The following is a 15,085-nucleotide window of genomic DNA, read 5'->3' as shown; positions in this document are numbered from 1 at the left end:
ACCTACCACCATCCACCTACCATCCACCCATCCATCCATCCACCCACTCATCAACCCATCCATCCACCCACTCATTCACCCATGCATCCACCCACCCACCATCCATCCATCCACCCACTGTCCATCCATCCCACCCATCCATCCACCATCCATCCATCCATCCACCCACTCATCCACCCACCCACCATCCATCCATCCACCCACTCATCCACCCACCGTCCATCCATCCATCCACCCACCTACCACCATCCACCTACCATCCACCCATCCATCCATCCACCCACTCATCAACCCATCCATCCACCCACTCATTCACCCATGCATCCACCCACCCACCATCCATCCACCACCCACCCACCCATCCACCCATTTACCCACCCACCCATCCACCCATCCATCCATCCATCAATCCATCCATCCACCACCCACCACTCACCCATCCATCCATCCATCCACCCACCACCCATCACCCATCACCCATCCATTCATCCATCCATCCACCCACCCACCCATCCATCCATCCATCCATTCATTCCTATATTTAAAAGTCTTCAAAGCCACCCCAACCTCTAGAGCAGCGGTTCTCAACCTGTGGGTCGCAACCCCTTTGGGGATCGAACGACCCTTTCACAGGGGTCGCCTAAGACCATCGGAAAACACATATATAATTACATATTGTTTTTGTGATTAATCACTATGCTTTAATTATGTTCAATTTGTAACAATGAAAATACATGCTGCATATCAGATATTTACATTACAATTCATAACAGTAGCAACATTACAGTTATGAAGTAGCAACGAAAATAATTTTATGGTTGGGGGTCACCACAACATGAGGAACTGTATTAAAGGGTCGCGGCATTAGGAAGGTTGAGGACCACTGCTCTAGAGTAAAGCAATGATGATAACCCACCATTTCAGAGACCGACTGTATCTCAGCACTTCACGATTCTTACTTCTGAATTCTCACCCACTTCCCCACAAGGACTAGTCACTAGTACCATTTTACATATGAGAAAACTGGGTTTGGAAGTTAAATATGCAATAGGCAAGGTATAACCTTTTGTGTATATTAGTGCCAGAAACAGATACTACAAATCTTGTTAATTTGTCTGGATAATGTTTACGAAATTTACCTTTAGTCTTCTGTTAGCCTAATTTTTTTTCCAAAATAAAAGAGTGAATTTTTTGTTGTAGTTGATCCTCACCCAAGGATATTTTTTCCATTGACTTTTAGAGAGAGTGGAAGGGAGGGAAGAAAGGAGGGAGAGAAGAAAAGAGAGGGAGGGAGGGAGGGAGGGGGAGAGAGAGAGAGAGAGAGAGAGAGAGAGAGAGAGAGAGACATTGATGTCAGAGAGTCACATTAATTGGTTGCCTCCTGCAAGTGCCCAACGGGGGCTGGAGAACAAATCTGCAGCCCAGGGACATGCCCTTGACCGGGAATTGAACCTGTGACCCTTCAGTGCTCAGGTCGACACACTAACCACTAACACCGGCCAGAGCAAGAGTGAATTTTTCATATTAAAAAAAAAAAAGTTAAATAATTTTCCTGAAATCATACAGCTGATTCTAAAGCCTCCTTCTGCTCCTCGCCTCCTTAGTTTGGCTAACAAGGCCTTTTGTGATCTGACCTCCCTAACTAACCTCACAACCTCCTTGCTCCAGCTGTGCTACTAGTAAACCTCCAGGTGATCCCACAGTCCCTGGAGCTCTCATCTCTACGGAAACGGTCATGGCAGCCTGCACTGCCCTTCACCCCAGCCCGCCCTGGCTCCCTCCACGCCCCGGGCGTGCAGAGCTCTGCTCACTCTCCCACACTCAGCCCTCTTCACCTACCCTGGGAAGAGTCCTTGGCCAGTGCCTCCTCCCTCTGGGCCTCCCTTCCCAGTGTCCCCACAGCGCCCGGTCCTGGCCGCTCCTGCTGCGTGTCTCTTTCTATGGCGGCTACTTCCTGTGTCCACACTGATTCCTTGAAGACAGGACCCTGTGCGGTCCCCTTTGGCATCGTCCACAGCAATAATAATCGCAAGCAGGGTTTTATTCCCGATGTTTTCATATATCGTTTCTTAATGTTCTAAATCGGCTTTGCTATTATTTGCATTTCGCAGGCAAAGAAACCAGAGCACGGAGATGTTAGACCATCTGGCGAGGGGCACAAGGCAGCAAGCAGCAGCGCTGGGCTCTGAGGCCGCTGGGCAGCATGTGAGCAGGTACTGGGTGGGGTACTGTGTGGGCGTCACACTGAGAGGGCGGCTCTGTCTCCCTCCCCCCCGCCCCCCTCTCCCCCCCAGCCGCCAGCAGGGGCTCCGTCCCTGGCTCCCTCCCCTTCTCCATCTGCTCTCACGCCCTTGGTCACTTCAGCCGCTCTCATGCTTCAAAGCTCCCCTTAAACTCACTGATGACTCCTGCCCCCCTCCGCCGGCCCCTCCCCGAAGGCCAGGCTCAGAGGTCTCGCTGCCTCTCCGAGGTCAAACTGAGCTCCTGGTCTGTCTCTGCCTAAATGGGCTCCTCCGAAGGCCTCCCCGCCCAGGCCATCCCTCCTGGGGCCAAACACCCCGGCCGGTCCTGGTCCCCCTCTTCCACTCACTCCTCACACCCACTCTGTCGGGGACCCTGAGGGCTCCACAGGACACGTGCAGAAACCGACCTCACCCCTGTCACCACCACCCCATTCGCCCCCCACCAGCCCTCACCCGTCACCACCACCCCATTCGCCCCCCACCAGCCCTCACCCCTGTCACCACCACCCCATTCGCCCCCCACCAGCCCTCACCCGTCACCACCGCCCCATTCGCCCCCCACCAGCCCTCACCCCTGTCACCACCGCCCCATTCGCCCCCCACCAGCCCTCACCCCTGTCACCACCGCCCCATTCGCCCCCCACCAGCCCTCACCCCTGTCACCACCGCCCCATTTGCCCCCCACCAGCCCTCACCCCTGTCACCACCACCCCATTCGCCCCCCACCAGCCCTCACCCGTCACCACCGCCCCATTCGCCCCCCACCAGCCCTCACCCCTGTCACCACCGCCCCATTCGGCCCCCACCAGCCCTCACCCCTGTCACCACCGCCCCATTCGCCCCCCACCAGCCCTCACCCGTCACCACCGCCCCATTCGCCCCCCACCAGCCCTCACCCGTCACCACCGCCCCATTCGCCCCCCACCAGCCCTCACCCCTGTCACCACCGCCCCATTCGGCCCCCACCAGCCCTCACTGGATTTCTGTAACTGCCTCTTCCCCGGTCTCCTGCCAGTCCCCTCACTACTTCTCCACACAGCGGCAGAGGGATCTTTCTCCCCACTTTTATCGATTTGGGGGGGGAGAGAAACACAGACTTGTTGTTTCGCTCACCCACGCACTCACTGGTTGATCCTTGCACGTGCCATGACCGGGATCAAACCTGCAACCTTGGTGCACCCAGAGGCTGCCCTAACCAACGGAGCTACCAGGCCCGGGCTGAGGGATCTTTAAATCGAGCCCGGCCAGTGTGGCTCAGTGGTTGAGTGTCGACCTATGAACCAGGAGGTCACGGTTTGATTCCCAGAGTTGCAGGCTCGATCCCCAGCGTGGAGCCTGCAGGAGGCAGCCGATCAATGATTCTCTCTCATCATGGATGTTTCCATCTCTCTCTCCCCTCCTCTCTGAAATCAATAAAAATATATTTAAAAAATAAAAAACAAAAGGTAAGTCAAATCAGGGCAGTGCTCTGCTCAGAACTCTAGAACCATTCATCTTAGAGCACAAACACCAATGGCCTGGAAGACCCCTCGCCTCTCGGACTTCATCTCCTCTCTCTACCCCCCGCCCGCTGCTCCAGCCACAGCCCTCCCTGGCCCCACAAACCTTCCTGGGCATCTGGCACTGCCTCTTCCCTCCGCCGACCCCTCTGCCCCCAGGTACCCTCTGCCCTCCGGGCGCCCTCCCTCACCTCCTTCAGATCTTGGCTCAAACCCCCCCTCCCCTCGACCCCCTGCCTAACCCCCTTTTCGAAACTGTAAACTGCTCTTTCCCACGCTCCCTCCACCCGCTGCCTCGCGGTCTCCACCGCACTCACCGCACCCGGCCTGCTGTACGTTGCGCTATTTATTTTGGGTACTGTCACCCCAACCTCATGGGATGGAAGGTGCATGAGGCCAAGGATGTGTCTGTGCTGCTCCCTCTGGGTCCCCGGCACCCAGACCACCGCCTGGCACAGCGCAGGCCCTGGGAGCCACATATTGAGCGAATGAATTCATTTACCAGCTGCTGAGGGAAGAACATAAGAAGCCAAAGATAAGGTCCCTGCCTCGGGGAGTTTAAGTCTTGTTGGGAAGGCAGTCACATACTCAGAAAAGTTAATGATATAAGGAATATGCATTGGTGCCAACTGGTGGCACCGGCTGTGGGTTTCGTGGGCATTCAGGGAAGGGAGAGGTCAGAGTTTGGCCAATCGTCAAAGGTGTGAAAGAACAGGCAGGGCTGTGCAGAGCCTTGAATAATTCATAGAATTTCCTGTAAGACATTCGTGAATCAGATTAGCTGGTCGTCTCTTAGCAAAGCCCTTATCTAGGAGGAGAAGTTTTGGTGGGGGAGGGGAGAGAGCCGTGGCCAGGTCCTGGGACGTGGCACACAGGGCAGTGGAGAGGCTGGGGCAGCGCCCAGCCCCCATCCTGACATGCACGAGGCCTTGTGGAGGCCCCTCCTCAGAGAGTCCCTGTCAGAGGAGAACCCCACCCCATGTCGGACCCCCTCCCCTGGGAACGCCCTGCGTGGCTCACATGCAGGAAAGCCATGCAAATGCAGGTGCCCGGCTGGCTGTGTGCAATCCCCTGGACAAACCCGCCGGCCCCACCCACTCGGGACAGCTTCTGAAGCCCCTCCCAGCGCCCAAGCAAAGGCCACTTAGAAAGGGGGGGGGGGGCGGGGGGTGACTGGGCAGCGGAGAATTTCAAACGAGGTTGGAATCCCAGACCCACAGCCCAGAGGGGACAGGAATGGCCTGTATGAGGGACCGAACAGAGGAGCGTGTGGGGCTCCCCTGGGCATCAGGAGAACAAGGTCAGTAGTGGGACTTGCAGAGGTTCCTCAGCTCCAACACTCCACACCCCGTCCTCCCCGTCCTCCCCGTCCTCCCTGTCCTCCCCGGGCGGGGCTAGCAGCATCAACATCGGCTGGGAACTCTGGGCTGCGTCTGCACCCCTTCCCAGGGGCCTCTAGGGGTGGCACCTTGCACCCTTCGTCTTTTTACTTCCCACTTGGTGCTAGGGCAACCCCCAACCTAGCCTGTAGGCCAAGAAGGCAGCCATCTGCAACAGGCTGCGAGAGCCCAAGCATCCCTCCGCAAGCCCAAGGCCTCCTCCCCTCCATCCCTCCCGGCAGCCTCAGGGCTGGGCTTCCCAGGAAGGTGCTATCAGGGCAGGGGTGGAGTGGGCGGGAGGGGCGTTGCATGGAGCCTTTAACTGGTAAGCAGGAAAGTCCTTATCAGATGGGCAGTTCAGGGAGCCGAGAGCAGAGGACACCAGACTGGTAAGTTTTTTGTTGTGTGTGTGTGTGTGTGTTTTAAATACATTTTTATTGATTTCAGAGAGGAAGGGAGAGGGAGAGAGAGAGAGAGAGATAGAATCATCAATGATGAAAGAGAATCATTGATTGGCTGCCTCCTGCACGTCCCCTACTGAGGATCGAGCCAGCCACCCGGGCGTGTGCCCGTGACCAGAATCAAAGCCAGGACCCTTCAGTCTGCAGGACACTCCCACTGAGCCAAACCGGTCAGGGCCAGATGGGTAAGTTTTGATGAAGGGGAGCCTCGGAGGGCAAGGCCAGGACTTCTGTGCCAGGTGGACCCAGGTTCGGGGAGCAGCATTGTGGTCGCCTAGCACGCCGCCCCCCTCACACACACACACACACACACACACACACACACCACCTGCAAGTCGCAGACCAGACGCTGGGCCTTGGCCAGGCGCGCCCATGATCTGGGTGGGCACCGTGCCGCCTGCAGAGGGTCGCCCAGGGGACCCTTCCCCACCTGGTGGCACCTGTGCCCGGGCAGTAGCTCCCTGCTCACGCTCATCCCAGGTGCTCGGCCTCGGCTTCTTGTGCAACTGGCGCTGTAACCGGAGCCGAGTTCTCCATCCAGGGGGAGGCGGCCCCACTTCAACCCCCTCCAGAGCACCTCCCTCCGCCCAAGGTCCTGGGAAGGCTCCCCCCATGCTCCGCCAGCCCACGGACCTCACCGTCCCACCTCCGCTGATGCCCGTCCTGCCCGGCCATCTTCAAGGCCGGCTCAAGCTCCTGTAGAGACCCCCACCCCCACCTCACCTAAAGGCCGGTGGCACCCCCTCCCCGGTCACTGAAAAGCTGCTCCCCCAATGTGAGGAGCACGTTCTACTTTATGGATCCTTCACAGAGCGGAGGGCACAGCCCCATCCACTCACCAAACCTCACTGGGAGCAGGTGATGCGCTGGGCGTGGTCCCTACCCTCAAGAAGCTCTTACCCACCACGCCACGTGCCCGCGGACAGCAGCCTAGCCTACACCCTCGCACCCGCCCCCTTGAGGACCCTCAGAGGAACTGGTGGACAACTCTACTCTAGAAGGGCATGAGGGGGGCGCTGTGCCCGAACTGCCCGTGGGGTCTGCCCCTTGGTCTGAGGGAGCGAACGGTAGCTGTGTGCAGGGGCCTGGGTGGCCCCATTCTGCCCAGCGTGGACTTTGAGATCCAGAAGGGAGCCAAGACCTGGGGCGGGCCAGCGCTGTCTGGAAGATTAGATAAGGAGAGAGGAGGAGCTAGGAGGGGGGTGGGGTGACATCAGACCAGAGGGGCCCCCAGCTGAGCAGCCACTGGAGCAGGAATCACAGATTGGACAAATGCCCAAGGGACTCTAGACAGCCCATCCCCAAACCAGCTCAGAACCTGAGGCATGGCGGGGGGGGGGGGGTTGGGGGGGGCGGGGGGAAACACGACGACACTGAGCAGGTGTGTCACACAGGTGAGAGGAGCAGCCAGCTCCAGACCCCAGTCTCCTGACTTCAGCCCAGGGCACTGGCCACCACCCTCTCCGCACGGTCAGGACACTGGGATTGGCTGGTGGCAGATGGGGCCCTTGGAGTCCCCTTCTCTTCTCCAAACACCCCAGGCACACCCACTAGGTGGGAAGGGGAGGGACGTAGGGACAGGAGCCCAGCTTCACGGCTGGGGTCCCTGGCTCATCAGAGAAAAGAAGTTGGCTTCAGCAGCCCTGCGCAGACTTCCATGCACTGGACCTCCCAGCTTTCTTACCAAGGACCCACCCTGGCCACCCGGGCCTCCACGCTGTATGTGCAAGTTCAACACTGGCACCTCGCCCTGCAGCGAGCTGACGCCTGAAAGGCCGAAAGCCGCCGCTCAGAGACCCCAGAAGGTTCCCCGTGAGGAAAGGAGGGAGCAAAGGCCTAACCTTGGCCCAACAGAAATAAAGGCCCCTGACAGTGCCAGGCCGCAGGCACTGCCTGGCACGAGGCCTGCACTTCTGACCCTCGAGACTGGGTGGCCTCTGGCGGGTCCGGGGTCCCGGCGGGGCTGCTGGGATGGAGCTGCTGGCACGGCTCTCTGCCCTTGACTGTCAGGCCAACAAGGAGCTGGACAGGGAGCAGGAGAGACAGAGGGGAAGCTGAGGCAGAGAAGAGGTGCAACCAGGGGCCCCCAGCCAGCCCTGGCCTCACACAATGCCTCTCTCCTCCCCTCCATGACCGGGAACCGGACTCAGCCCGCCCCGCTCCAGGCACCCGCGGAGCCTCCGGGCAGAGCAGCCCTGACAAACCCAGAGAGTGACGCGGTCTGCGCAGGACGCAGTGTCATGGTGGGGCAGGGCGGGGGCAGGGCACTGTTTTAGAGGAAGGGGCCTGTAAGAGGCATGAGAATTAAATTAACACGTGTACCTGATCGGGTCCGGAATTAATGAATCCAGTGGTCACAGACAGAGGACAAGGGCACACCTGGCTGTGACTGGGCACTGACGCTGTGGGGGATTATGAGCTGGTGTGATCACAGCATTACGGAAACACAGGAACACAGCCTGACTTCTCAGGGATGTTATTTTTTTTTTATTTTTTGTTAATCCTCACCCGAGGGTGTTTTTAGAGAGAGTGGAAGGGAGGGGAGAGACAGAGAGAGAGAGAGAAACATCAGTGTGAGAGACACATCCACTGGCTGCCTCCCACACAGGGATCGAGCCTGCAACGAAGGTCCATGCCCTTGACTGGAATCGAACCCGGTACACCCTTCAGTCCTTGAGGCAATGCTTTAGCCACTGAGCCAAACCAGATAGGGCTTCGTAGAGATATATAATGAAGTATTTAGAGGTGAAAACATACAATGTGTGTATTCCCAGAAAATACTTCAAAAAAAGGAGGTGCAGAAAATATACCAAATCGTAGACAATTATTAAGTCTAAGATGTGGGCATATGGTGTTCTCAATAGCTCTCTCCTTTTCCTGAATCATATCCATGCCTCAGGCTGGCCGTGAGGGGCCAAAGTGACAGTCAACGCCAGAGCCAGCTGGAAAGCGCTGTGAATGCTCCCATCACCAGCCGCTCCGAGACCAGACTGACTCTCCCGCCTGTGCCCTCCATCACCCACCTCCAGGCCCACACCCTGGAGAGCACGGCTCTCTGCAGGCTGGGGGAGGGTGCCGGCTGGCTGGGGGAGGGTGCTGGCTGGCTGGCTGGCAGTGATTTGTGAACCAAATGTGCACAGGTGTCTCTGAGCACCTGCAGCTGCCCCCAGGCTGAGATTTAGGGTCCCCGCCTCTCCTGGCTCTGCCCACCTGCCAGCCACACACACCTTCCCTCCCCACAGCCCCTCAAGGAGTTCCTCCAGCTGCTGCCCAAGTGGAAACCACTCTGCACTGTGTGTCGCCCCTGCTGCCCCCGCCCCCCCCCCCCGCCCCGTCCCTCTTCCCCCCGCACGCCCCAGTCCTGGCTCCCTGTGTTGTCAAGGCCCAGGCTCACTTCTGTGCCCACAGTCCCTGGTGTGAAGGGCCCTGCATCCCCGTCTGAAGACCCTGCTCTGTGGCCCTGCTCACCAGCCTCCCCAGCCAGGGCCCTCACTGCAAATACTGGCACCACTGCCTCTCCTGGAAGGACCAGCGGGACACCCTCGGGGGCTCGGGGCGCACCTGTGATGAACACAACAGAGATCTGGGCTCTGTGCTCCTCCCCTCCCCCAGGCCTCCTTCCAGGGAGAAGCCCCCCAGCCCCACCTGGGGTGCAGCAGGGCGATCAGGCCTGGGGGGGGGACCGCAGGAACACCAGACCTGTGCTCAGGGGTTAATCGAAACCCAGAAACCTCCCCTGGCTGAGAGCAGAAGGCTGGTGGCCCCACCCTAACATCCAGCACCTCACTCCACCCCCAACCCCAGCCACTGCCCCACCCGCCCCAGGAGGGGACGTGGGGTCAGGAATGCAGGGCAGGGCAGGGCAGCCAGTGGCTACAGCAGGATTCTTTAGGCGGAGGAGCCAGGAGTGCAGAGCCTGGGTCCCCGAGCCCACAGCGGAACCTGGGGACTGACTGCCCCCACCAGGCCCCTCGCCCCACTCCCCTCCCCATCATCACCCACCCAACCCCCAGGGCAGAGGCTCTCTGACTCCCCACACCCCCTAATAGGAGACTCAAACTGGGCGTGAAGTGGGTCGTGCCCCCTGGGCGCAGGGTCCCCACTCCCACCGCCTCCACGGCGGAGGATTAGAGAGCCTGTGGGCACAAGATGTGCCTCCCCTTTGGCCTCAGACCTCCACTTCCAGGAATTTATCCCGAGAGAATAACTGGGCGAGTGTTCGGGCACGTCCCGAATGGGGTGTTCAGGGCCCCCTGTCTGCAGTGGCAGAACCTGAGGAACAGCCTGACTGCCCAGCACCGGACGAATCCAGGTGCTCAGGCCACCGGACGCTGTGCCGCCCCGGCCACGGTGTGCTGGCAGGAACACAGGTGCCCCCACAGACAGGACAAGGCCGATGGGCAGTAAATACCTATGTGTAGGTGAAAAGGCCAGGGTCCACACACAGGACGGGACTGTAAGTCGCAGTGACATTACAGATAATTTTTTAGTTTTTCAGACTTACTCCATCAAGTATATATTAGTTGCATGGGTTGGCCCAGCTGAGGCCAAGCCCCCGCCTTGGGGCACCGGCCAGCGAAATCACAAGTAAATGAAAGCCCAGGGCAGGTCTGCAATCTGCCAGGAGGGATGCGGGCTGCAGGGGAGGGATGCGGGCTGCAGGGGAGGGTGGTGGCCCTCCTGGAATTACAAGGTCTCGGACCTAAGGCTCACAGGCTCTAACAGACAATCTCTCTGCTCCCCACTGTGCGGACTAGTAGTAACTGTCTCAGTTACTACTGAGTGCCAGGCAGATCGTAGGAGTTCAATAAATGTTTGTTGAATGACTTAATGAAGTCTGACAAAGGCTAAGAGATGGACTGTCGGGACCAAGAGGCAAGCAGACTCAACAGTTAGACTTCCTCCCTGCCTGGCAGCCTGCGGGCTCTCAGCTTAGGGGTCCCGGCCCCGGGTACCCATTAAGTCACCTGAGGAGCTGTAAAGCCATCCAGCCCTCAGGCCCCGGCCCTAGAAAGGTTGATACAGTTGGTCTGACATGGGACTTGGGAGCTGGACTTTCTCAATACCCCCAGGGAATTCTCAGGCACAAACTACGGCCCTCGGAAGACATCGGCTGAAGGAAAGCAGGGCCTTGCCAAGTCACCCAGAGTTAAGAGCAGGCGAGCCGTGCCCCCAGCTCCTGGCCCCGGGGTCCACACTGCTGACCTGGGCCTCTGCCGCACTTGATGCTCCGTGCCACTGAGCCAGCTCCGGCCCCTGACAACGCTACGAGGGACTGATGCTCTCCGTCCTGTCCTCCGCAGCCCTGCTCAGCCCCGGCAGGTTCGCGCACATGGCTTGTAGGGAGTCAATCATCGCATAGTTGGTCTTCCTCGTTTCCTGCTGCTGCTACTTTTCCCCGCATTCTTGTCTTTTCCAACGAACCCTGCCTCCGCCACATGTTCTGGTCCTGACCCCCAGTGCCAACCTTCCTGGGGAAGTGGATCCGGGTACGAGGTGGGCAGGGAACCCCAAGTGGGGAGCCCTTACGACCCTGCTCCCTGTGCTCATCTAGCCCTGGGTGATACAGGCCCAGGGGCCCTGAGAGCCCCCAAATGGTGCTCCACACCCAGGAGTGGGTGGGCAGAGGCACCCTGACCAGTGTAGGGAGCTCAGCTTCAAGACCAGCATCCGCTGCGGCCTGGGGGCCGCCCCTCAGAGCACTCCAAAGGGACTGGACGTGGGACGCGGAGGGGCCCAGGCTGCACACTCAGGCGGGTTCCCGGTCCTCCGCGGCCTCCTCGCCGGAAGCCACATAAATCCCCCACCCCTCACTACCCCGATCAGCCGCTCCAGCCTGGCCTCTGCCGCCTCCACCCGGCTGAGGGGCGAGGCAGGGGCCCTGGCCACACTCTCCGGCCAAGAACAGGCGGCCTGCTTCCCCTTCCAGGCCAGGCCTCGGGCTGCTCCAGCATCCGCTCCCAGACCCTTCCCAGCCTCCCTCCCGAAAGTTAATGTACAATCTTCAGTGGGAACCCTGATTACCCAGGCGGACCCACTGCCTCTCTGCCTGGCCCTGCAGGGCTGGCTGCAATCTGAAAGCTGCCCAGACTCCCCCCTAGCACTGCCCCCTCCCACCTGCCAGCGGAGCCAGCCCCTCTGCCCTCAAGGCCACTCCTGTCTCCAGCACATTCGTTTCATCCAGCCCAGGCTGGCCTGGGAACTCAGTCAAGTCAGCCTCCTGGGCTCCCAGACCCGGGCACCCACAGCCAGGCTGGAGGGAAGGGGCCAGGGTTGAGGAGAGGCCGAAAGGCCTGGCGAGGACGGAGCAGAGAGTCACTGAGAGAAATGCCTTCACCCTGTAAGGCAGCGGCCGCCAACCTTTCGGACCTCACGGACCACCGGTGCTGGAAGGCACCCAACCCCCTGGGACCAGCGTGCAGCCTCCGCTCAGCGGGACAGGCGGGTCTGAGAGTCTGTTTTCCACAAGCTTCTGGGTATGCTGATGAGGCTCCACCAAGCACCAGACGTTGAGTACCAATGACTTGGTGCTTACAAACGTTCTTTCACTGACCCCAAGCTCTGAGGAGCTAAGACACAGCCCCCTTAGCCGACCCCGAGCGCCCAGTGCCCAGCGCAGTGCCTGTGGACATGCTGATGGCCGAAGGGTGTAACTAAGCAGGCGATCCTGGCAAAGTGCCCAGCATTAGGTGGCCATACAAAGAAACCGCCAACTAATTGTAAAGCAACACAATTAACACCAGAGAGGAGTGTGCACAGAGCAGTGCACAGCCCAGAGGAAAAGGGGAGAATTTTGCTGGGTTGGGGGCGGGGGTGGGTCTCTCAAAAAAGAGGCCATTTTGCAGTAGGTCTTAGAGGATGAGTCAGATCTACCCAGGCGGGCAACGCAGGGGCCAAGGTAAAGACCTGTGAGTGTGGGGCAGGTTCCTGGCTGGAGAGGTGGTTCACCTGGAGGGCGGTTTGAGGGGGAGGTGAACAAGCCCCAAAATTTAAGAGTTGGGGTCAGTAAATGCTGGTGCTGGAATGCCAGGCGGGAGGGTGGGCGCCCGCCAGTAGGGAGTTGGAGCTGCAGGCGGTGTTTGCACAGGGTATCTCGGCCTGAGAACAGGGGCTTTGGGAGTCACCCGTCCTGCCGGGCTCAGCGTGGACTGGGGAAGCAGCCCCCTGGGCCGGAAGGGCCCAGGTGAGAGGCAGCAACAGAGAGAAGCCCTGCGAGCGGCTGAGGAGGCAGGTGTTTCCCTTGATTAGCTAGATCTCACGGGCCACTGTGTGCTTGGCCCACTGCGTGCTTGGCCCACTGCATGCTTGGCCCACTGCGTGCTTGGCCCACTGCATGCTTGGCCCACTGCGTGCCTGGCCCACTGCGTGCCTGACCCACTGCGTGCCTGGCCCACTGCGTGCTTGGCCCACTGCGTGCTTGGTCCACTGCGTGCTTGACCCACTGCGTGCTTGGTCCACTGCGTGCTTGACCCACTGCGTGCTTGGCCCACTGCGTGCTTGGCCCACTGCGTGCTTGACCCACTGCGTGCTTGACCCACTGCGTGCTTGGTCCACTGCGTGCTTGGCCCGAGCAGGCACAAGGCATCAGAGAAGACAGTCATTTCCCTAAAACCTCCAGTGCTGTGCAGACACAAGGCCGGGGCTGTCACCATCTGCCCCCACAGCCCACCCTCTCTCCTCCCCCTCCGCAGGTCAGAGGTGTCTACTGAGGGGCAGCCAGAGCCTGGTCATTGCTGGGGGGGCTGGGGGTTGCAGCCCAGATGTGCCTTTATTCCATCCTCAGGGAGCCTGAGCAAAAGAAGTCGGGGGGCGGGGAGGAGTCCTGGAGAAGTGGGAGGTGAGAGAGCAGGGTCTGCTGGAACTCCCAGTCGCCCCCCCCCCCGTCGCCCCCCGCAGAGCCAGCCCTCTAGCCCCGGGCCAGTTAGATTCCCTGATTCCCTTCGCTACAATACTAAGCGAAACTCCCAACAGCCCTGGAAGACAGCAGGGTGAGCCAGGCCAGGTGAGAGCCCCGGGGCTGAGGGGCAGGGGCTGTCCTCCAAACCCAACGAGGAGGTGCCCCGTGGCTGGCTCGGGTCCGGAGGAGTAGGGTCTGCAGAGGACTGGGTTTACCCTAAAGGAGAGGATGGCCGGGCGGGTGGAAGACGTAACAGGTCCCCATCCTGAAAATGGGGCAAAGGGAGCGGCCTGGCTGGAGAGGTGGGGAATCCACCCCACCCCACCCCACCCCCAGACTCACCCAACTGCTCCCTGCAGAGAACCCTTCCCTCTGCCTACTCCTCCCCCCGCCCTGTGCCAGCCTCAGGCCTGGCCCTCTCCAGGGACTTGAATCGATTCCCTGCTTATCCAGCCCACACCCTGGGGGGTGGCGGCCAGAATTAATTAATATTTGTAAAGTGCTTCAGAGATCCTGGGACCAGAGACCCAGGGGCGCCAGATGAGCTGCGCAGGAAATTGACAGGGAGAGACAGGGAGAAGGGGGGCAGCAGGCCAGGGCCCGGGACGCCTGGAAGGGGAGAGCTGCGAGGGAAGGTGCGACCTCTCACAGGTGCCCCAGGTCCCCAACTGGAGGATTCGCGCTCCGGCGGAGCCGGCCCACCCCCCACAGCTCCGCCCCACCTCCTGAGCCGGTCCGGTCCGGCCCGGACGCCTTTCCCCAGCTCAGGCCCCAGGCACCCACCGGCCCCGCCCGGGACCACCTGCAGAGGAAGTCCCTCCGCCCGCCCGTCGGAGGAGAGGCGCGCGCCGGGGTGGAGGCTGCGCGGAGGAGGCGCCTCCTGCCAACTCAGGCAGGGCACCGGCTCCTACCTGGGCAAACACTGACTTCCTTTCTCTCGGAGCAGAGGCGAGCCGTTTCCCTGCCCTTGAGGCGGGGGACGCCCGGCTCCTCTGTGGGGGGCCGGAGGCAGGACCCACGCACCTGGCCCCAGGCCCCACGGCCCCACCTCCCCACTCGCGTCCCCCTCGAGCTCACTCACCCCAAAGTGCTGATGAAGCCGTTGACGGAGCCCTCGGCGTACAGGGAGACGATGTCCCCGATGTGCAGGAAGCTGGACATCTCGCTCATGGCTTCGGCCCTCGGAGGAGCCCGGGCGGCGGGGGTGCGCGGGGGCTCCAGGCGGGGCTCTGCGCCGAGGACCGCGGTGACCGCGAGGGCGGGCAGGGGCGCGTCCCCACCTCGGAGCAGGGCGCGCGGCGCGGCCGGGCAGGGCTATGGCCCCCGGAGCGGAAGGCGGCGCGGCGTGGCCGGGAGCCGGCGGTGGCGTCCGGGTGAGGAGGTGCCCGCGTCTTGGCGCGCCCGCCGCCCGCCAGCCCGCCGACCCGGCCGGCGCGTACCTGCCGCGTAGAAGGAGCAGGAAGTCTGGGGCTGCCACACACACATGCAGACCCCGCCCGGGAGGCGGGGAAACCACGCCCGGCCCCCCCGCGCCCCGCGCGGCCCGCCCCCGGCACCCACGTGCGCCGGCCCGCCTCCTGTGCCCTGCGCCCCCCGAGCGTCCGGG

The 15,085-nt window shown here is 60.9% G+C and overlaps 1 protein-coding gene across 1 annotated transcript in view; it reads right to left on the bottom strand.

Annotated features, from left to right (window-relative positions):
• ITPR3 (inositol 1,4,5-trisphosphate receptor type 3) overlaps positions 1-14,649 on the bottom strand; it is a gene marked incomplete at its 5' end in the record, with an annotated part of 67,810 nt that extends 53,161 nt beyond the window's left edge. Inside the window, one exon of the mRNA XM_081093627.1 lies at positions 14,561-14,649. Within this exon, the coding sequence (XP_080949753.1) occupies positions 14,561-14,649 (89 nt within the window). The remainder of the gene's footprint in view (positions 1-14,560) is intronic.
• Between the last annotated feature and the right edge of the window lie 436 nt (positions 14,650-15,085).

Source organism: Myotis nattereri (genome assembly GCF_964212035.1).
Source record: "Myotis nattereri genome assembly, chromosome: 6".
Classification (NCBI taxonomy): Eukaryota; Metazoa; Chordata; class Mammalia; order Chiroptera; family Vespertilionidae; genus Myotis; species Myotis nattereri.
Note: the sequence above shows the minus strand (reverse complement) of the source record. Positions and strands in the feature narration are given on the sequence as shown.